General features: G+C 36.0%; 1 protein-coding gene across 1 annotated transcript in view; it reads left to right on the top strand.

The window, feature by feature from the left end:
• Positions 1–22730, top strand: part of Abca6 (ATP binding cassette subfamily A member 6) — a 70828-nt gene that overhangs the window by 26607 nt on the left and 21491 nt on the right. The window contains exons 11-22 of the mRNA XM_035448028.1: positions 1161–1271; positions 1621–1796; positions 2000–2119; positions 2458–2596; positions 3150–3240; positions 4298–4437; positions 7862–7978; positions 9147–9330; positions 9720–9886; positions 11935–12068; positions 13411–13548; positions 20150–20257. Coding sequence (XP_035303919.1) covers positions 1161–1271; positions 1621–1796; positions 2000–2119; positions 2458–2596; positions 3150–3240; positions 4298–4437; positions 7862–7978; positions 9147–9330; positions 9720–9886; positions 11935–12068; positions 13411–13548; positions 20150–20257 — 1625 coding nt within the window. The remainder of the gene's footprint in view (positions 1–1160; positions 1272–1620; positions 1797–1999; positions 2120–2457; positions 2597–3149; positions 3241–4297; positions 4438–7861; positions 7979–9146; positions 9331–9719; positions 9887–11934; positions 12069–13410; positions 13549–20149; positions 20258–22730) is intronic.

The raw sequence follows: 22730 nt of genomic DNA, 5'->3' as shown, positions 1-22730 counted from the left end.
ATTCACATTTTTTAAATCACTTCCAAAGTCATGAAAACCCATGCTTATAAGCTATACATATTTAAAAACAACAATGACAATGATAAACACTTAGTGTATATTGTGAATTATGGTAAGAACTTTATGTGAAAAATTTTTTATCTAATTTTATGAAAGTCAAATTATTTCTTTCATACTTTGCTGATTAGGAAACTGAGTTTTATATTTAGTTATTACTGTGATAAGGATCAGTTCCAGGGTAGCCAACACCACTTTCTTCTTGCCCTTGAAAATGCTATGTGTCACTGTTTTATTGTATTTAATTTATCTGTTATTTAATTAGTGTGTGTGCACACATGTGCATGATGCGTTCACTGGGGGGGTGCATGGACCACAGTATTAATGTGGAGATGAGAGGATAACTTTCTGGAGTTGGTTCTCTCTTCTACTTTTACTTGGGTTCTGGAGATAAAACTCAGGTTGCCAGGCTTCCTCAGCAAGAGCCTCTCCCACTGATCATATCATTGACCCATACTCTGTATTTTTTTTATTTAAAAACAACAAATATTCCTGGTCAGCCAGGGCTACACAGCTATAGGTTGTCTCAAAATGTTTAAATAAAAACAAAACACAAATATGAAAGTTGCTAATGTACATTTTTAGTTGCGCAACATCATAGTTTTTCCTTGTTTTTGTTGGTTGGTTTGTTTGTATTGTTTTGTTTGAGACAATGTCTCTTTTTGTAGCCTTGGATATCCTGGAATCTCTATGTAGACCAGGCTGGCCTAAAACTCTTAGAGATCTTCCTTTCTTCTCTGCCTCCCAAATGCTGGGATTAAAGGCATATTCCACTACATCCAAGGCAGCACTGGTTTTTTAAGTGATTCATTTTCACAGAAAATTATTAATTTGAAAGGTAATTTATTAATCTTTATTTTATAAATATTTGGTTCATTCCAGACTTCTGCTAGTCTCTGGATCATAAACTAATATCATGTTGTGTGCATTTTACAGATATTAGTGTGTCAGTAGCATTATTTAAGTTACCACAGTTCTTCAGTGTGTTACATAAAGTTTTGATGAATTCATCATGAAAATCAGTTGTCTTGTTCTGTGTATAGGACTAGCCCTGTCTGATACTCTGTTATTGATAATGTCAATATCTTATACTATAAAAACAGGATTGTTCCTTGATATATACGAGAGTCAGATAACAGCAATCCTGGGCCGCAGTGGAGCAGGAAAATCTTCATTACTAAACATCCTCAATGGATTATATGTCCCAACATCAGGTAAGCAAAAAGCAATGCCTCAGAGACAAGGTATTTGATATGAGAACAGGGGGATGCCTGCCATTTTAAATTATATGGCTTGGTGGAAATAATCTTTATCAAAAGTTGCTTTCTAGTACTATATAATTTTTGAATATACTTCTCACTTTCCAGATTTCATGATAAACACTAGTATCTCATTGTGTGTTATCTCAAAGAAAATGTATTGCATAGTGTGAGCATGTACTTATGCCAAGAATAGTATTTGTTAACAACATTATAATCTTATATATTTATGTGCTGAATTCACAATTTTATTAACCTTAAAATATTTTATTAACCTTAAAATACTTTAATTTCTACTTTTTAGGGTTAGTCACAGTCTACAATAAAAATCTCTCTGAAATGCAAGACTTGAAGGAAATCAGAAGGATAACTGGTGTTTGTCCTCAACATAATGTTCAATTTGATGCACTCACTGTGAAGGAAAACCTCACCCTTTTTGCTAAAATAAAAGGGATTCTTCCACAGAAAGTCAAACAAGAGGTAGACTGTGTGCTTGCATTATCTGAGCTCCCATCCATTCACTGTGTTCAACCACGGCCACAGAATTCTCTCAGTCACTTATCTGCCTTTGTATGAATGAAATTAAGCAAAGAAATCGTTTAAAATTGCCATTTTTAATGAGCAGTTAAATTTGTAAAATGTGGATCATTTTGTGTTTTGGTCTTTGTATATTTCTAACATAGGTACAACAAATTATATTGGAATTGGACATGCAAAATATTCAGGATAACCTTGTTGAACATTTAAGTGAAGGACAGAAAAGAAAGCTCACCTTTGGGATTGCCACTTTAGGAGATCCTCAAGTAAGTAGGATTCTGCAGGGAAGAAAAGAGATTGTCAGTAAGAGCTCTTCTCTTCTTTTTTCTTTTTTTATTCTTTAATTACAACTCATATTTACATATCCATCCCCCCATTTCCTCTCCCTCCCACCCTCCCATGTTCCCCACCAACCCCTCGAGCTGTTCTCTTCTACTACTAATGGTGGCAGAGCTCTGAATGTAGTATATCAGGCAAGAACCTGCTGTGCTTGGTTACACAAAGATATACTACAATTGTATTTATTTGTTGTGTCTTACTTATTTATTATGTGGAAATAGTTAACCTGGAAGAGTCATATTTTGAATATCTTTATCCTCTATAGATTTTGCTTTTAGATGAACCTACTGTTGGACTAGATCCCTTTTCAAGGCAACGAGTGTGGAGTTTCCTGAAGGAACGCAAGGCAAATCGTGTGATTCTCTTTAGTACTCAGTTCATGGATGAGGCAGACATCCTTGCTGGTAACTCATCATTGTATTTCAGTGTTACGATGAAAACTTTGGAAATTTATATGCCACATTTATTGCGAGGTAAAGAACCTTATGCTCATTACTTCAACTCCAGAGCAGTCTAGAGGATATGAGACTCCAGTTGTGTTCTGGAGTCCCTCCCTGGCTGTACTTTTGTTGTAATGTGGCCAGTAGTGACATCTCATGGTGATATTTTTCAGATCATCTGTCTGTTTACATAAACTCCCAAATCTTTAATATATGTTTACATGAAAAATTACTGCCTGTTCCTTATCATCCAGATAAAGGCTATACCCATATGTAACCTGAAGTGATAACTGTTTTCCTGTTTAGGAAGTACAGAAGGAAGCTTAAAATGATTAGCATTGAGAGCTCCAATACATCAGTTTTAAGATGTGTTTCAGTTTTTCAAGTGTCCAGCAGGCATGGTTATTTCTCATAGAGCACTTCTTTGGAATTCTGAGCTTTCATTTCTCACCTCTCTTTGCTAGAGAGAAAAGAAATGATTGCTAATATTCTTTCACATCTGCTTCCTTTTACTCAGACAGAAAAGTCATACTATCCAACGGGAGTCTAAAATGCACAGGTTCTTCTGTGTTTCTGAAGAGAAAATGGGGTCTTGGATATCACTTAAGGTAAAGAATTTTGGAGAAAAGACTAAATAGATATATTTTAAAGATCTGCTCATTTTACTTGTGTCTGTATGCCATGTGTGGCAGTGCTTAAGAAGGTCAGAAGAAGACATTGGGTTGCCTAGAGCAGGAGCTGTAGGCAGTTGTGAGCCATCAGACTTAGGTGCTGGAGGTGGAATCTGATTGTCTGGAAGAGTCTCAGGTTCTGACAACTGCTGAGACATCTTTTCAGCCCAACATACGTGTTTTAATAGTGGAATACCAGGGGTGTACAATTCTAAGAGAGAATAGGTTGCAAGTTTTATCTCTGACAAAATGGATCGAGAACTGTTTGTCTAATTTCTTGGCATCCTATAATCTGTACTAATGTTAACTCTAGCAAAATTTCTACATTATAAACCAAAGCTGTCTGTTCACTGTGGATGTATTTTTATCATTTTCCAGTTTGCTATTCTCTGCAGCCTAAACTTTGACCTTTTCATTTGTCATTTTCTTCGTTTATATACATAACACTGCATGTGTACTTTCATTCTTTCTTAAGAATCCAAGGGAATACTTTTAGAAACCAGTGTTAGTAGGGAGCGAATATGGTTCCAAAGAATTGTGACAACTGCATCTAAAAAGAAACTGAATGTAGGCTAAAAGAATTCTAAAAGACAAAATCCTCACAGAAAAGCAAAACAAGAATGTGTTAATAACACACCTATTTCTGATAGTTCACTGCCAGGTGCACTAATCACTTTCCCTTTGGAATCTCTTGTATAGCATCACCCCTCTGCCTGCTCATCTGTATCCTATATACATGGCATTAACTACAAGAATGAATTGGAAGGCAGCTATGCTTACGCTATACCATCAACGCTACTCTGAGCATGTACTTGTGTATTTTGTAGTTGTTCTGAGTTTGTATATATTCTGTGTTTAAATGGCAAGGTTTTCAAGTTGGTGTGCTATTATTATTCAGTTGCTTATTTCATAAAGTTAAGGAAAGTAATAGTCAAAGAACTTTTTGTGTGGTAGTGTGCAAAATATAATTAATTGTCATTTTTGGCTACATTAGTTTGTTTATAGATGAAACATGTGATTTAGAGCAGATAACATCTTCCATCAATCATCACATCCCTGATGCTAAATTAAAAGCAAAAACCAAAGAAAAGCTTGTGTACATTTTGCCGTTGGAAAGGACAAGCAAGTTTCCAGGTAATATATATGACTATGATGGGATAAATTTAGAGAAAAACCTTGGGGTTTCATTATAATTTTTGTTACTTAATGGAGCTAAGTTTTGTCTTGTCTTTATTATTCAACGTTAAACTTAAGATGGAGGTCTGAGTGCACTGTATTTACTTGGTAAATGATCTGTGGAAGCACCAGCAGGGAAGAGACATATTAAGAGGAGAGAGAAAGAGCATGTTACCATGGTAGACAACTGAAGTATAGCACCACTGGGGGGAAGTGAGAGTCAGTGTCCTTATAGTTACACCAGTGGAGAGGTGTGGTGAAACTACTTATTTATTTCCCCTATCCATCAGGGACACACCCAGGAATATTAACTACCTGACCCTTTTGGCTTGCTCTGAAAATTAACTTGGCATACCTTAGGTCAGAAAAAAAATTCTCATTCAGGTAGATATTTTTAGTAAGCAGTTGTGTCTGGTGAGTACAGTGGAGCTGAGAGTGTGACATCAAGGCCTCTGCCTCAAGTATTTTTATTTTCATTTTATTTTACATGTATTTATTTGCAAGGAAAAACTTTGCTTACTTATTTAGCATGGTGTTTAAGTCTGCTGTGTAGCAGCAGCAGGCTGTGTCTTTTTGGTAAGTAATCCTAAAAAGCACAAACTATGTAAAGTAAACTGTGTCAATTACTGTCTCCCCCCCCCCCTCTCTCTCTGTGTGTGTGTGTGTGTGTGTGTGTGTGTGTGTATGTGTGTATGCATGCATGATATGGTTGCTATAATATTTTGTGTTATAAATGAATAAGTATTTTAATTTCTTTGTATTAAGATAGTTGTATGCATTTAGTTTATTAAGTATAAATCTCTATAGGTCTTATTGAATTAAACCCCATTGTATTATTTGGTCTCACAGGGCAAACACTTAGGAATTCAGATCTTAGTCCTATTCCTAAACATACCTTCTCTCTTTGTTCTTGTAGGATCATGGAAGGTGGTATTCTATACTATGTTGTTCCCTTGTTGCACTAAGTTCACCTGAGGTACAACTGGCCCACCTTCTTGGTCAGAGAAGGATGATAGGCAGTATATGCTGGTACCACTTAGCCAAAGACTCTGATGTTGATGTCCCCGCTCATAGCAGTCACTTTACACAGATCCAGGCCAATGGATATTAGTCCAATGGAGTGTCCATGTCCCTTGCATGGACAGATCCAGATTCCCTGAATGCTCCATACAAATCCTAGAAGACACACTCTTTGCTATAGTTTCTCTCTGTAAAGATATTGGGACAGTCACCCAACCATGCAGAAGTGTGGGATTTTGGAATCTTCTAGAAGTTCATAATGTCATCCATATATTCCATGGGAAAGAGATATTAATCAGTATTTTTATCTTGCAAATCAGTTATATTAAAAATGCTGTTTTATACTATAAATATAGCATTAAATATGACATACAAGTCTATTCTCTTGGGGCCTATACTCCAATATATGGGGGGAATGACCAAACAAAATAGAATTGCACTATAACTGTTTGAAAACATAATAAACAAAGCCACAGGAATTAGAGTGATGACCATCTTTAGGTGTGTGTGTGTGTGTGTGTGTGTGTGTGTGTGTGTGTGTGTGTGTGTGTGTATGTGTATGCGAATGATTGATGCTAGGGATTAATCTAAACACACAGCTTCATGCATGCTAGCCAGGTACTGTAGTGCTTATGTTTATACAGAGTAGGGTCAAAGGCCACTAAAACAAATGCAGTTGAAATTGAAGGCCAAGAGTATAACTGAAGGAAATGAAGAGACTGAGCAGAGTGTGGGTAGTAATGGGTAAAGTTGTAGGGCAGATAAATGGGTCATGGAGCTGAAGAGGCTTTGATTATTTGATTATTGACATTGATTTTTATTCTAAGCACATTGAAAAACCACTAAATGACATTAAATAGGATACAGAGCTAATGTATTTTCATTCTTGGCATAAAGAAGATCACTGCAGATACAGGTGAACAAGAGCAGACCCTAAGACACTAGCTGTGGAGCTAATTTAGAGACCCAAAAGGTCTCTGGTCTACCACAGTGATGGTAAAGATGGAAGAGAGTAGGTGTCTTTTAAACAGCCTTGATGATAAAGCTGAAAGGTTTGTCTTATGGGATACATGCAGGGTGTGACCTGGAGATTTTGGCTTCAAATATAGAGTAGAAAACAATGGTATTTGTTATAAAGAAGTGCACAGAATAGTTACATCACAGTGAGACAATAGTATCAGGGCCCTTTCCAGAATTTAACCAGGGAATGTGTTTTGATTTAACAAAAGAGAGTCCCAGTTTATAACTATACATAGGACATTGGAAATCAAAGGACAAAGTGAGGCATGAACTAAGGAACCTCAGTATGGATTAGGAACTGAATCTGTGTGTGTGGGAGTTGCAAGAAGGTTGTTTAGAACTGAAACTTGGAGATAAAGTAAAGGAGAAGTCATGAAGGATGTAGGAACTGAAAGTTCTACATGTAGTTAGATGGAAATGAAACATGATTAGTAACACCCCCCTCTTTTTCCTGAGCTGTATTCATAGCACAAGTAAACTGTTTTGCTAAAGATGAATAATGGAAGAGGGGATAACAAAGAAAAAAGACGAATTTAAGACTAAATTAAAAATGGGATGTGGTGGGGTGGGGGTTGGGGAGCCTGGTTAGGTTGGAGGGAAGAATGAATATGGAAATACATTGCATGAATATATAATTTACAAAGAATAAATGAAAATATTATGTTTGAAAATAATATAAGAGAAATAAAGACTTGTTCATCAAATTTAAATTATGAAGGTCACCTAAGGGAGAGCAGCTTTTGTGGAGGGAAGTGACAACCTATGGACCTGAGTTTGTAAGCTGTGCCAGATTAAATGTGGACAAACTTTTGGAGCCAAACATGTATACAGAGAGGGATGGGAAGCTATTATTTATCTTTGTTTGGTGGACACCATAGCATTCTGTGTAATCCAGCAGATATAGAAGAAAATTATGATGGAGGAGAGAGGAGATCACTTTGGGAGGTCCTTGGGGGATTCAGAGCATAAGTAAAAGGGGTAGTCTTTGTAGGAGCAGTTCCAAGTGTTACAAACATGCAAAAATAAGCACAGATATGGGCAGAGGCTTACACGGGGTTTCTTGGATGGTGCTAAAAAACACTGTAGTCTTTATGACTGCTTGTGTTTCCTCAGAGAAGTCTGTAGGAAGATTATAATCTAAGACTGTAAGAGTGAGACATCTTGAAGATAAAGTTTGGCATAATAATTTCTGAGAGTGTTTTCTCCCTTTAAATTATGATTGTATTCAAAGATATGAAATTTCTGAATTTTATTAAATATCACATTTAAGACAGTGTTAATTTACTAGGGATAGTATATTTATATTGTTTTAAAATTTTATAAATTACTTCTTTTGACTTAGATTTCTTCAGAGATCTCGATAAATATTCTGACCAGGGCTTGGTGAATTACGAAGTTTCCATGTCAACTTTGAATGAAGCCTTCATGAACATGGAAGGAGAATCAACTACCAAACAAAGTAAAATTGTTTATATAAGTCACAGAATCAATTAGTAAATGGCCACGTATCTATCTAGCTTTTATGACTTTTCAAGGAGTGTGAGCCACTGTAAATTTGGCTCTATTGTTTGACCTTTGCTGTGAGGTTACCTGACATCCTCATACAGCTAGTCACAGGCTAGTAGAGTTGATTTGAACTACTCGGTATGGCAGCAGTTCTGTCTCCTGTTAGTTGCTCTTTCCTGGGTACATTGAAATTGTGAATGTTCTTGATCAAAGGCATGGGGGTCTAAGCATCACTTCTTACAAAAATTGTTTCTTGCTTCTTAAGAGAAAAGGCCTAAATAGAGAGAATTCTCACCAACTTCCAGGTAGTTTAAGGGATATAATAGCTATCATTTTGGAGCTCTTCCTTTTATAGGTAGTTTGAGCAATGAGGATAAAGATTGGGATATACCCGTATCTCCTTCCTTTAATAATTCTTTCAACAAATGTAGTTGACAACATTTTACAAGATGAGGATTTCTGATTTAGGAACAGTTAGATGATTCTACCCAAGCCGTGCTGCCTATAGTTCACAAGTCTGGGAAGCATAGATATGTTAAGTATTTTCAGAGCTCATCTTTTCCTTACAAGTCCAGATTATTGATGCCTTCATGGTAAGTAAGCATTAACAACTGCTGATCCCTATGAAGAGGATTGTTTTCAACTCCTTCAGAACAGTATTACAATTGAATGTCTGCACTTTCTAAGTTCTTCTTTTGGTATATATTTAGCAGACATTCTCAGAGAGTGTATAGAATTTTGATATTCTATTTTTTTAACCATGTTTTCAATGTAACATAAAACTTTTTTTTCCTGACACTCGCTCTGGAGACCATGCTGGCCTCGAACTCACAGCAATCAGCCTGCCTCTGCCTCCTGAGTGCTGGGATTAAAGGTGTACGCCACCAACACCCAGACCATAAAACATTTTTATTTTTAAATTTTCATTGTGTGGGAATGTAACTGTAAGAAAAGTGAAGCCAGTGGTGGTATATAAGATTCATGAGATATTGTAAATGTTACTTAAGTAACTACTTTGATTAAAGGTATAAAGATAAGATCAGACATAAAATAATTTAAAATTTTTATGAAGAAAACTCTATTATGCCTTAGGATGATATTTGTTGTGTGTGTCCATATAGACTTTGAGAAAAGAGAAACAATAAGAGACACAGAAAGCTTACAGGAAATGGAGCCAGCCTATCCTTCTCTTTCTGAAGTGCAAAGGACTGTGAGCCCAATGAAACTCTGGGGAATGCAAGTCTGTGCAATAGCACGACTTCGCATCCTAAAACTAAAACGAGAGAGAAAAGCATTTTTGACCTTGTGAGTATCAGAGTAATATAATTTTTTTAAGATAAAAAATTTTAAGGGTTTAAACTACAAGGACATTTAAAAGTAAAACACAGTATCTAGCATTCCTGCTAGACAAGAAATAAATGCAGTGTTGATTTTACTGACAGTGGAATTGTGTGGATATTAATTCTTGATTGGGATTATGGATACATGCTGTTTAATTTTCACAGTGAGATTAAATAACATTTATTTAACAACACCTTTTAGTGTTGTGACATGTTGAGATACTACTTTTAGAATGTTAGCACTTAAAATTATGGTTGGTATAAAGTAGAATTAATATCTAACAAATAGTGTAGAATATATTACTGAGGAAAAATTGCTATAGAATCCTATGGTAACTTTTATTTATTGTTTAGTCTATTGATTTTTGGAATTGCACTGTTCCCATTGATTATGGAAAAGATGGCTAATGCTGTGATAGAGCAAAAAAACGACTGGGAATTTAAAACAGAATTGTATTTCCTGTCCCCTGGACAACTCCCTGAGGGTCTGCGAACGAGTCTATTGGTCATCAATAACACAGGTGAACAGCATTCTACTTCAGAAATAAATCTTTAACTGTTAAGTAGTACATGAGGGGCACAAAAATTCTTGACAGAAGAAAAATGTGCATTTATAGAATGACTCATGAGGAACAGTGCAGTTTCTCTGGTTTTAGAGAGGACAAAGCTGGTAGGAACAGGGACAAGGGACTTGTCACTGCCCCATCTGGCCTCCCTCCTTTATACCTGCCAGCCATAGCTGTTCTGACGGAGAGAAATAACCCTTTATCTTAGCTGAAGATTCTCTTTGGGTCTCTTTGTTACCACTTCTTTGTTACTAACCCTATATCATGTATGTAATTCATAGTGATTGACATGCAAAGATGACATGTCTACACTTCATGCTCTTGGATGAAATTCAAGATTCAGGAAAACTTACTATATCAAAGAATGGATATGTGTCACTGTTTTGTTTTGTTTGTTTGGTTTTCTGAGACAGGCTTCTCTGTATAAGAGCTCTTCTGGAACTCACTTTGTATATCAAGCTGCCCTCAACTCATGGAGATCCTTCTAGCTCCTGAGTGCTGGGGTTAAAGTGTGCCCCACAACACCAGTGGGGAATCATTTTATAACTCTTTAAGTAACTATGAAGGAAAGATTTTATGTTTCTTCTGAAGATGTTAGAACATTCAGAGTAGTCATCATTACTTGAATTTCTTGCCAAATCCAGTTTTCACATGTATTTTTGATTCAAAGTTGTAGAGTGTCTTCATTTTTATTCTTCATTCTTTTCCATTTAAGGTTTGGGAAGTAAAATTTCCTGTTTCTGTAAGCATTGAGTTATACATTATTTCCTGACATTTAGTATTGTCCTTCACCCATCAGATTGTTGCCCTCTCATAGTATACTCTCCATTCAACCCAAGGCCAGTAGTACACTTGTATTCACTCATTTCCCCCTCCTTGTACTTAGTTGTCAAGTATTTTAGCAATTTATTTTGTCGTATTTCTTCCTTCTCTAAGTTTGATGTGATTGTTAGCCATGCATTAATCTTTTCATATGAGAAAAGATTGACAAACTTTGTTTGGTTTGTATGAATGTGAGTTACTGTTATTGTGCCCTTACGTGGAATGAGGTTGTGATGTGTGACTGCCCCAAGGGACATGGAAACATCATATTCTATGTGTGTCCCATCTGGTCTTGGGGGAGAGGGCTCAGATTTGTTTGAAGTTTGTCTAATTCTAAAGCTCTATGCAGAAGAAAGGGGTTCTTTTGTTCTCCATTCTGCCTTTCTTTGATTTTTGCTCAGGGTTACTCCAAGTCTTGCCCTGCTGTTCTTCTTAGACACCATCTCTTAGAAATGAGGAATGTTCCTGGATATGACTATAGCAACTGCTATAGACAGGAGGGCCCCTGACTACTCATCTTGTTCCAGCTCTAGCTGCATAATAACAACCCTGGCTGTGGTGTCAAGCATGCTTTAATAAGTCAGTTATCCCCTTGAGTTTTGATGTTGTAGAAACTGGCTTATTATTATATCTTTTTCCCCTGTGTGCACCAGGCTGTAGGTTTTTCTCAATTTTTATTTCTCTCTCCAGTAATTTCACCCATTTTCTTCTTTGAGAATACATAAAAATTTTTTGATTTTGTGGTGGTACCCTTTTAATTTCCCAATAAAGTTATATTATACAATATATATGCAAATGTGGAAAACATTAATTGCATATACATTTTTAGATTTAATTTTTGTTGAGAATAGGGGAAAGAGGAAAATGTTATCAGACTGAATAATCTGTAGTATTTCTCACTAATTTTCCAGAAATTATAAATTTACACACATATTAAAGGAAAATTATAAAATAGAATTATCTTGTTTTACATATCACATATTAACTTACAGTAGTTACGTAATGTAAGATATACTAAATAGATGGGTGAGTGAGTGATTTATCCTTTTAGGCCAATAGAATTATTATGTTATACATAAAGTACACCTCTTATGGTATACTCTTATGGAATGTTAACTTTGTAGGGCTCATGAAAATTTTACTTGCTTTTATATTGTCATCTCTTATTGAAATCATACTAGAATCAAATATTGAAGATTTTATACAGTCACTGAAGCATCAAAACATAGTTTTGGAAGTAGATGACTTTGAAAACAGAAATGGTACTGAAAGCCTCTCATACAATGGAGCTATTATAGTTTCTGGAAGACAAAAGGTATGTTTTCCTCTTGGTTTTTACCTTTGTGACAACACATACTCAAACACAGTATCAAAATGCTACATTTTAATTGTTTTAATAACTTGACTCAGCAAAATATATGAGCCCATATTGAATAAACTGTGATACTTTGGTGAAATAATTTCTGCCTTTGTTTTAAATTAAGTAATTTTGCATTAAAAGGGAATGGGTGCATTGCTAAAACTAAATGACTTATACCACAGAATTGTTAATGTAATTATGAACTTAATCAACCTTATCCAACAGTCAAGTGAATGATATTTTATATATTTAAAACACATTATATTCTGAAAAAAGTATTCTCCATGTGCTACTTCCATGTATTTCAAACTGAGTAGAAGTCACCAGGGAATCTGTCAAGGAGCACATCTGTTGCAAATACATCCTAATTATAAGAAGAACTTGAGTCTCATTTATATTTTAATAAAGCTAAGAGACAAAACTAACCAAATTATTCCTTTCTTTCCTGCTACAAGTAATACAAAACTAAAGTAGGAGCCTTAAAATGTTTACCATTGAGCTCAGCTTTAATATATTGTGAAAAAATATAATTTTATGTCAACTTTGGGAAACTATTGATTGACAGATGCTTGGTGTATCTTGTATATTTACTACACAAACTATTGATATTATTAATATTATGACAATACAAACAATACAGACCTTATATGATGATTGTATGGTCGCTTTCATAAACATTAAGTATTAGTATTTTTTAGAAGTTGTAAAACTTCTGTGGCAATGTAACCATGAAGATCCCTCTCTCTCTTTCGTTCTCTGTCTCTCTTTGGCTTTTTGAGACAGGGCTTCTGTCTAGCTTTGGAGCTTGTCCTAGTACTTGCTGTGTAGACCAGGCTGGCCTCTAACTTACAGAGATCCGTCTGCCACTGCATCCCAAATGGTGGGATTAAAGGCTATTAAGTAAACTGACAATTTGTCCTTGTGAGGGTGGATTTTGAACCCTACTTACTGAAGTTTTCTCAGCAGCAAAATAGGGACAAAGTGATACAAAACTGGTTACACAAATAAAATTTAGTATTAAGTGGATTCTGGTTCTGTCTTATCCGCTGCATAAGGATCTAATATATAATCTCACTTTATGAACCCATTTATACTCCTTTTTCATAGATGAGAAAAAGGAGGCTTAGAAAAGCTAGTTCACTTGAAGATCAACACATAGCTAAAATGTGACTGCTAGAATTGTGTGTGTGTGTGTGTGTGTGTGTGTGCCTATATATGCATGTGTGCGCACATATGCACATGCAATAACTATTTTTCAAGGATTCTTTCTTACTTGTTTGTTTTGGTTTGTTTTAAGGATTACAGATTTTCAGTTGTGTGTAATACCAAGAGGCTACACTGCTTTCCTATCCTAATGAATGTCCTCAGTAATGGGATCCTTCACATGCTCAATCATACACAGTATATTAGAATTGAGGAAGCTGTATTTTCATCAGTAAGTATTGCATTTGTTTATCCCAAACAATTAAAAAATTGGCAGTGAGCCTACATTGTTCATATTTAATTGTTTATCCTAAGGATTCTTATTGTGTTCTCATAGTTTGTATGCCATCTGACTTACGCCTTCAACTACTCAGTTTGTTTGCATTACCAGAGTGATATATATGGACTGTCTTTTTGCAATCCTGGCTCTAGAAAGTTTATAAAAGGGAAGTGTTGGTGAGAAATAGAAGAACAGAGAAAACTCCACCATGCTTTATAGTTACACTACTTCCTTTCTTTCTCATTCTATCCCAGAAGTGACCGTGACTTCCCATTTCTGTTTTTCAGAAAGTTTCAATTTACTTTGATAATTTCATTTATGGGTAGGTTGCATTGTGGTTGTATTCCCTTTAATTACCCTCTGTTGACTCCCTTCTTCCTCAGTATTCTCAACACCCCACCCCTTGTGTAGAAGCTTTGCAGGAAGCTACAGCTACTTTGTGTTTGTGATTGCAGTGGCCTTATGACTAGCCTGGAGGCAGAATTTCATAGCACTTCTCTCCATCCTGACTGCCAGTCTCTCTACCCCCCTCTTCTGTGATTGTTCCCTTGGTCTGGGATGGGATGATATAGATGTGTTCTTTAGGGTGGAGTATTCAGTGGTCACTTATTAGAAATTTGAGCAGTTGTGAGTCTCTGCAGCAATGTCTCCTGCAAAAAAGGAACTTCTCTGACCCTAGCTGAGAGTTAGTCTATGGATATAAACATAATGTTTAGGAGGCATTATGGCAAAGCATCGGTAGTTTTTCATTCATTCTCCCATAGGTACTGTGACCTCCACAGTTAGGTTTTTGACCAAATTTATGGTAACAGTCACTTAATTCCCTTCCATGGAGAAGATCTCAAATCTAGTGGCAAAGCCTTTAGTACTTCCTTAATAGTCTTGCTACTATTGCACTAGTGGTTTTATCTTCAAGCAGGGTCTACTGATGACTTTTCTTCCATGGTAGCCTATATAACTTTTTCTGCTGTTAGGTCTAGAGTCCTTTGGATAATTCTATAGGATTGGCATACTTTGGTCATGTAGTAGCTTTACTTTTAGCTTTTTGAGAAACCTCCACACTGGTATCTAGAGTAGCCTCACCAGTTTATACTCCCACCAACAATGCATAAAGATGCCTGTCGCCCATTTCCTCTTCACAACTTGTTCTTTGTCTTCTTGAAAGTAGCTATTCTAATTGTGGTGAGATCCAATCTCACAGTAGTTTTAGTTTGCATTCTTCATCAAGAGCCTGCAGAGTCCAGCTCTGCAGATTTCCTCCAGGGTTCAGAACAGAGGCTACAACTCTACAACTTATCAAAGGGAACTGAGATAATTTTGTGTCTGGGGGTACAGAATGAACTCACACACAGATCAAGTTATCTTTTTTTATTCTTCTTGAGTTTCAAAAGTCTATAGTTTTTTTATACAACAATATTTTGGCAATAGAAATGTTTTAAGGCTATCTTTTCAGGGTCACAAAGCATTCACACAAATAACTTGTTAGCTGTCTTTATGGCTGGTGCAGCTGTGATCGTAAAAAGTTCTGGCTGTCTTAAAGGGGAAGGAGCCACAGAAACAGGGGAGAAACTAAATCAAAGAGAAGTTTAAGGAGGAGGCAAAAAATTCATGCTAAACATATAAGCTAAAAGTTTGCTCAGAGTATTAATTGCTAAGGAATTTAGTAGGGTGTGGCCAATGACTTGTGTTCTCAGCCAAATTTAGTTAGAGAAATTGGCATAGTATATTAGGGTGCTTTGTGTTAATAACCTTGGTTGGACATCTGCAACTCTGATCTTGTGCATATCTGTAAAGTTTTTAACTTATGATCCATATACAGAAACATTTAGCCTAGTTTGAACTTGCTCTGAGGTGAAAATGAGCTAATTATGTGTAGCTTTACTTAGACTGGGGAGAAACTGTTTTCTTATGTTAGTCTGAGTAAAAGGAACAAAGCAGGCTTTTAAGTGTCTTACAGTCCTTGTGAGACAATAGATCTAGTTATGAAGCATATCCCAGTATATTTTATATACATCAAAATTATACAAGTAATATGTAATCTCCCTGACCATCCAAATATATATGCCCATAAGATTGAGATGTAATCATGAGATTACATGTACACATCACATTACAGAGCAGGTATTGGGGAATTACCATAGCTGTCTTTGCACATGTGAACTTATAGACAGGAACTTTCAGTATTTATAGGCAATATTTTCATAAGCCCTGCTTATGAATTTCCTCCATCAGATTAGTTGATCATCTGGTGGGTCAACTACATACATATCAGTTGTCATCTGTTGCAATTGTGTCATGGTCCACTATGGCTCCTGACAAAGGATGAAAGAATTTATAGATGCATATGCCATACCAAATTGAGATAAATAATTTAAACACACCTACAACAAACAATGAAATTGAAGGAGTAATAAAACCTTATGACTAAAAAAGTCTAGGTCTCAATGGAGAATTTTACCAGATCTTTAAAGAAGAATTAAAACCAAAGTTTAGCAGATTATCAAAAAATAGAAATGATGAGAAAGCTTCCAGTCTCTTTTTATGAAGCCACCATTACATCAGTACCAAAACCACATAGAGACAGAAACACAAAATAAGAAAAACGACAGACTAATAATCTCTTTGAGGAGTGTACATGTAGATCAATAAAGTATTCACAAAGCAAATTCAGGAACAGATTTAAAGGATTATGATCAATGTGACTTCATTTCAGAGATGCAGGGATGGTCAAAGATAGAAATGAAGTTAATGAATCATATAAGTGGCCTCAAGAACAGAAGTTATACAATCATCTTAATAGTTTCAGAAAATGAAATGTCTTTGACAAACTCCAACATCTTCCATTATGAGCTGAACAAAGACAATATCAGTAGACATGCTTACATAGATGGAGTGGGTGGGGAAGCTGAGCTCTATACAGAGAGATATAGACAACTAAGGACTGCTGAGAGCAGGAGAAATAGTCTTCCCCAGGAAAGAGCACACCAGCTGATTATCCAATACCAAACTCAATCTTGAAAACAAGTAATAGAATACAGATTGAGTGGGTTTTATTTATGTATTTAGGAATACATATGTGCATGCACACACACACACACACACACACACACACACACACACACACACACACACACACACACACACACACACCCATGTACATACCAACAATTGTGAAAAAGGCCATAAATTTGAAAGAGAGAAAGGAGGGATATTATGGAAGGGTTTGGAGGGAGGAAAGGGACTGGGTAAATAATATAATTATGTTAGAATGTCAAAAAACAAAAGAAATAATTGTGAAAATGCTAGAGAGATTAGGAATGTAGGCAATATATCTATAATAAAGTCCATCTATGACAAACCCACAGCCAACATCACGTTAAGAGGAGAAGAATTTAAAGTGTTTTCATTAAAATCAGGAACAAGACAAGGGTGTGCCGACTTTTTCCACTCTTACCCAATATAATGCTTCCAAGTTGTAGAACACTAAAACAGTTGAAACAAGTAAGTGATGCAAATAGGGAAGGAAGAAGTCAGTTTTCTTATTTAAAGATGATTTGATTTTGCATATAAGAGAACCTAAAGACTTCAACACCTTGCCAGCGACAAGGCTTGCTAGGAAGGCAAAAGCTTTGCAAAGAAAACCTGGTGACAAGAGTTTAATCCTTAGAATTTAAGGTAGAAGGAGAGAACTGACTCCATGAAGTTGTCCTCTGCCGATGTGGCTTACACTCGCTCATGCAGATAGACCACACACAAATACCACTACTGCCCCAGAACCATGAAATAAGGGCTAGAGAGATGGCTCACTGTTTAAGGGCACTGGCTGCTCTTCCAGAGGTCTTGAGTTCAATTCCCAGCACCCACATTATACCTTACAACTTCCTCTAATGGGGTCTTATGTTCTCTTCTGTTGTGTAGATTTACATAGGGAAAAGAACCATATTCATAAAATATATAAATAAATAATTCTTTTAAAAATGCTTTTGATTTTCAAGACTGGGATTTTCTGTGTAGCCCTGGCTGTACTGGAACTTAACTCTATAGACCAGGCTGGCCTCAAACTCATAGAGATCTGTCTGCTTCTGCTAATTGCTGGGATTAAAGTTGTGTGCTACCACTGCCCAGCTAATAATTTTTTTTAAAAAAAACCTCTATAATAAAAATTTTACACATGGAAGAAGTATGTTTTTTTGAGTGGCAAACTTCCTGATTGGTCAGTCTTAAACACATGCACATAGGAACAGCATTAAATGCTTAATGTACTCAGTAGGTTTATATATATATATATATTATATATATATATATATGTGTGTGTGTGTGTGTGTGTGTGTGTGTGTGTTTTGTAACGTGTGTGTGTGTGTGTGTGTGTGTGTGTGTTGTGTGTGTGTGTGTGTGTGTGTGTGTGTGTGTGTGTTTTGTAACCATAGTAATTAGAGAGGAGGTAATGGATTTGAGGTGAAATCAGAGGGACATGGGAGGAGTTGGAGATCTAGAGTGAGGAGTGGCAATGAGGCAAAAGCAGTACTTAGTATGAAATTTTCTACCCCAAATTTCATTTAAAATAAACTAAGGAAGACATTAGAAAATGGGAAGATATTCACTGCCATGGGTTTACTAGAAGAATTAGTAATGAATATGGCCATCCTACCAAAAGTAATCTTGAGGTTCAATACAATCTCAGCTAAATTCCCGTGTCCCTCTTAACAGAAACAATAACAGTGGTCTTAAAATTCAGATAGAAACACAAAAGACCCCACATAGTCAAAGCCATTATGAGTAAAATTAACACTGTTAAGGGTTCCACTCTACTTCATTTCTAGTTATATTACAGAGCCTTAGTAATAACAACAGCATGGTACTAGCATGACAACAGACATTCAGATCAGTGGATAGTAGACCTAGATACAAATTGATATGACCTCAGCCATCTCATTTTGACAAAATAACAAGAATTCACACTGTAGATAAGATACTGTTTTCAACAAATGGTGCTGGAAAACAGCATACCTGCATGGAGAAGAATGAAACTAATCTCTCACTATGCACTAAAATCAACACCAAAAGGATGAATGATCTCAATATAAGACCCAAAGCCGTGAAACTTCTAGAGGAAAAGGTGGGGAGAGCACTACACAATATCTACATAAGCAGGGACTTGGTTGTACCAAAAATAAGGCTAACAATAGACAAAGAGCGCCTTCTTGATTTTTTTCACTTTAAAAAAGATTTATTTTTATTTTATGTGTATGGGTATTTTGCCCACATGTATGTCTGTGTACTATGTGCATGCAGAAGAGGGCATCAGATCCCATGAAACTGTAGTTATAGACAGTCCTAAGTCCCATGTGGGTGCGGGGAAGTGAACATGGGTTCTCTGCAAGAGCAACATGTACTCTTTAACTGTTGAGCCATCTCTCTAGCCACCCCCAGCCTTTATGTTATTTTTCCATTTTATTTCCAGTTTTCCCAGAATCAAAATGAATAGATGTACTTGTGATACTTTGTGCCATCACCAGTGGCCCTCATCTTCATTCCTATAATGGCATTCAATCCTATAAACACATTTTCTTACCTAGCGAAACATTGGAACTTGTAGACATAGACTCCAAAACCATAAAGTTTGAGAACTGTAGAACTATTGAAAGACAGGCCTGTGTTTTCTGCTATTATTTCCATGGAATATTTCTATATTGTTTTTGGGGCATATTTAGGAGTAGTAGTTTATATTTTATCTCCAAGGTAGGTCGAGTGACATCAAGTTTCTTTAACAGTTCTGAGTCACTGAAGATGTACACGCAGTTACTGTGGTCTATTTTCCTGTCAATTTCTAGTTTGCTGAAAAAGGCAGACCTAACATATCTGTTAACCAAGGCTCACAATTCCTGAATTGCTATTACTGTTTTGCATCATTTGAAACACATAACATAAAACTGAGCATTTTAAATTTATAGTTCGTTGATTTTAAGTATATCCATACTGCTGTGAACTTGATATCCAGAATCTCTTCATCCAAGAGAGGTGAACCTCTGTATCTAAATAGCAGTTTAATTTTTACCTCTTAATTCTTATTACCTCTTAATTCTTCTCCTCAGCTCCTCTCCACCTCTTGCTTTCTGTTTCTGGGAATGTGACTACTTTAGGTATATCATATAATGAAAGTACACAATATTTGAAGTTTTTGTCTGGTATATTTCAGTTAGTACTGTCTATTCCAAGAAGATCTATCTTGAAACATTTGATAAGATTTTCTTCCTTTTAAAGTTGAACAGTATTCATTATGCATATATGTGCTTATCTAGTTTTGTTTATTCATAATCTACTAACATTATTTGAGTTATTTCTACATCTCGGTTATTTTATGCTATTAACATGTGTATGCAGAAACCCCCTCTGCTTGCTTTTCCTTTTTATATATACACTACCAAGTAGGTCCTGAAATATTCCTTGCTTCTTTTGTTTTCTGAGTTGAAGTCTCATGATAAATAATGAATATAGTTTTCACTTCAATAGATGATACTTTGATTTTTCACTAAAGTTCTGTTTGTATTTGCAGGACCTCATAATGCTCTGGTTTGGGATACTGGAAGGTTTACTGTTCTTATTGCTTGTTGCATGCAGCATCTCACCACATATCGCCATGAGTAGTGTCAGTGATTACAAAGTAAGAAAGTGTGGGTAAGGGGATTTTAAGAATTCCCGTAATTGTATTTTTAATGCTGTTAAGTGCAAAAATATTTTCCTCTGGGATATGGAGAAGCACTGAATCATATTATTACATGTAGTCCAGCAACTCAGAAAGCTTTTTTTTGTGGTTTTTCGAGACAGGGTTTCTCTGTGGCTTTGGAGGATGTCTTGGAACTAGCTCTTGTAGACCAGGCTGGTCTCGAACTCACAGAGATCCACCTGCCTCTGCCTCCCAAGTGCTGGGATTAAAGATGTGTACCACCAACTCGCCCAGCCAGAAAGCTTATTTTTTAAATGCAGAATGTTTTTACTTCAAAGTTATGTGTAAAGTACAATGGTTTTCAGAGTGTAACATTACTTTAAATCTTCTTTAAAGTAGAATATTATGTATCTTTTGGATGAATTGTTTCCGAGTTGCAAGAAAGTAATTCATCCAAAAATGTCATGTTCTCCACTTTTCACACTCTGAGGCATATATTTGAATGTCTGTTTATATAGGTACAACCTGTTGAGTCCACTTAGTGTTATCCATATGTGTATGTGTTTGGGACTGACTAGTTGGGATTGGATAATCTACTGAGGGCTAATTCCTGGGGAAGATTGATTCTCCCTCTCTCAGTAACTATGAATTGCCTCTAGCTTTTCATCTAAGGGTTCAGCCTTGTAGATTTCCCCACTTCTGTTGGCATGTCAACTCATATGTGGTTGTTCAGGTCTTGTTTAAGTAGATACACTGTTTCATGAGTATAGCTCTCCTGTCATATATAGAAGAGACAGTCTTGCATCACACTTCTTTGGTCCTCTGACTCTTAAAAGTCCCTTGTTGGGCTTCTATTCATTCTTTTAGACCTACTATTTGCCTTTGTGCAGCATATTCTCTGTCATGGTCCCCTTTTACAATTTTATTTTTTACAAAATTTAAAAATGTAGATTAAATCTAAAGATCCAAACTTTAGAATCCAAAAATTTCAAAAGCTGACACAATGCCATTCCTGGAAAAATCCCACACCTGACTTCTTGCAATGAGAACTAGAAAGTATTTAGACTTCTTTTCATTATTCATGGATTAAAATGATACTGCATATCAGTGTACCAAATAAATCACCATTAGGCAACTGGATCTGTAGGACTCAGGTTATTAAGCACTTTGTGTATATTATTTTGAATAAAATAAAATGATATTAATTTACTTTAAATATTTTTGCATTTTTCACCCAACTTCACAAATGTACACATATACAACACATAAGCCAGTAAACATTAGTAGTAAATTTTTAAGATGAGCTAATAAAGTGAATTTATACCTTCATTATGACAAGAGCCACTGGCCCAGCACTTGGTACACATGAAGAAGTCAATCATTTCTCCTTGTATTGAATTTAAGTTGAATGTTGATATCTTTTTATGTCATATGTATCAAAGAGTAGATTAACATTTTTATGGACTTTGCATACATTGACTATCCTCACTTTCTGTTTCACAATAGCAAGTCCTTGAGGAAATAATTCAATATCTCATAAAAACATTCCCAGGGATCAGGAATTATTGGGAGGATTGGATTCACTGCTAACAAACATACAACAATGATTCCCATAAGGGACAGGCCTGTTCTTAAAGCAAGAATGCAGGTGTATGTGGACTAGATCTATCAAACCAGCATTATGAGATAGCTTGCTCTCTGAAGTACTAGGAACATAGGACTGGCAGGAAAAGAGATAGTCTAGAAACATCTGTATCCCTCCTTTGGATGATTATACAATTAAAATAACAATATACAAAAAATTATTTTGGAGAGAGGAGCTGAGACGATGATGGTTCAATAATGGCCCACATCTTGACCATGCCTGCTTAGTTATGCATACCCCTTGCCCTCTATGGAAACCTAAACCTCATCTCAGTATCTCTGACTAGACCCTCTTCTCTGTTTCCTGTCTTCCCAGTGTGACTGCATTGAGCAAACCATTGTTCTCTACTTTTTAGTATTCTTTGTCTTTTTAATTGACACATGGAGTGGGTGGCCAGCCCTAGCTTATTTGGGCTTTCAGAGCCCAGCCGCTGACCCTAAAATGTCCAGTAATGACTCTGACGTTTCTGAAGATGAACTCTCATGTCATGATGTAAGATGACAGAATTCCAACAACACACCACAGTTTGACAGCACACTGAAGAAAGAGCAAAGATAAAAAGGCATGGGGAACTTGTTGGTTATTGACTAAGATAATTAACTGGAAGAGCTGTTTAAGTCCCACTAGTTCTCAGAGTGGGAGAGAGTAGTTTCTCAAAAATAATTTTGGGGTATCATCTTAACATTAAAGATAGCAAATAGATACTAAAGGCCTATGTCTAGTATGTAGACATTTGACACAGCATGGAATTTGATTTGATTTTCCAAGATTCAAATTCAAGTACTTCTTAAGACAATGCCTGGGAGTGGAGCTAACAATAAAACC

This window comes from Cricetulus griseus, chromosome 7 (genome assembly GCF_003668045.3).
Source record: "Cricetulus griseus strain 17A/GY chromosome 7, alternate assembly CriGri-PICRH-1.0, whole genome shotgun sequence".
In the NCBI taxonomy this organism is placed as follows: domain Eukaryota; kingdom Metazoa; phylum Chordata; class Mammalia; order Rodentia; family Cricetidae; genus Cricetulus; species Cricetulus griseus.
Note: the sequence above shows the minus strand (reverse complement) of the source record. Positions and strands in the feature narration are given on the sequence as shown.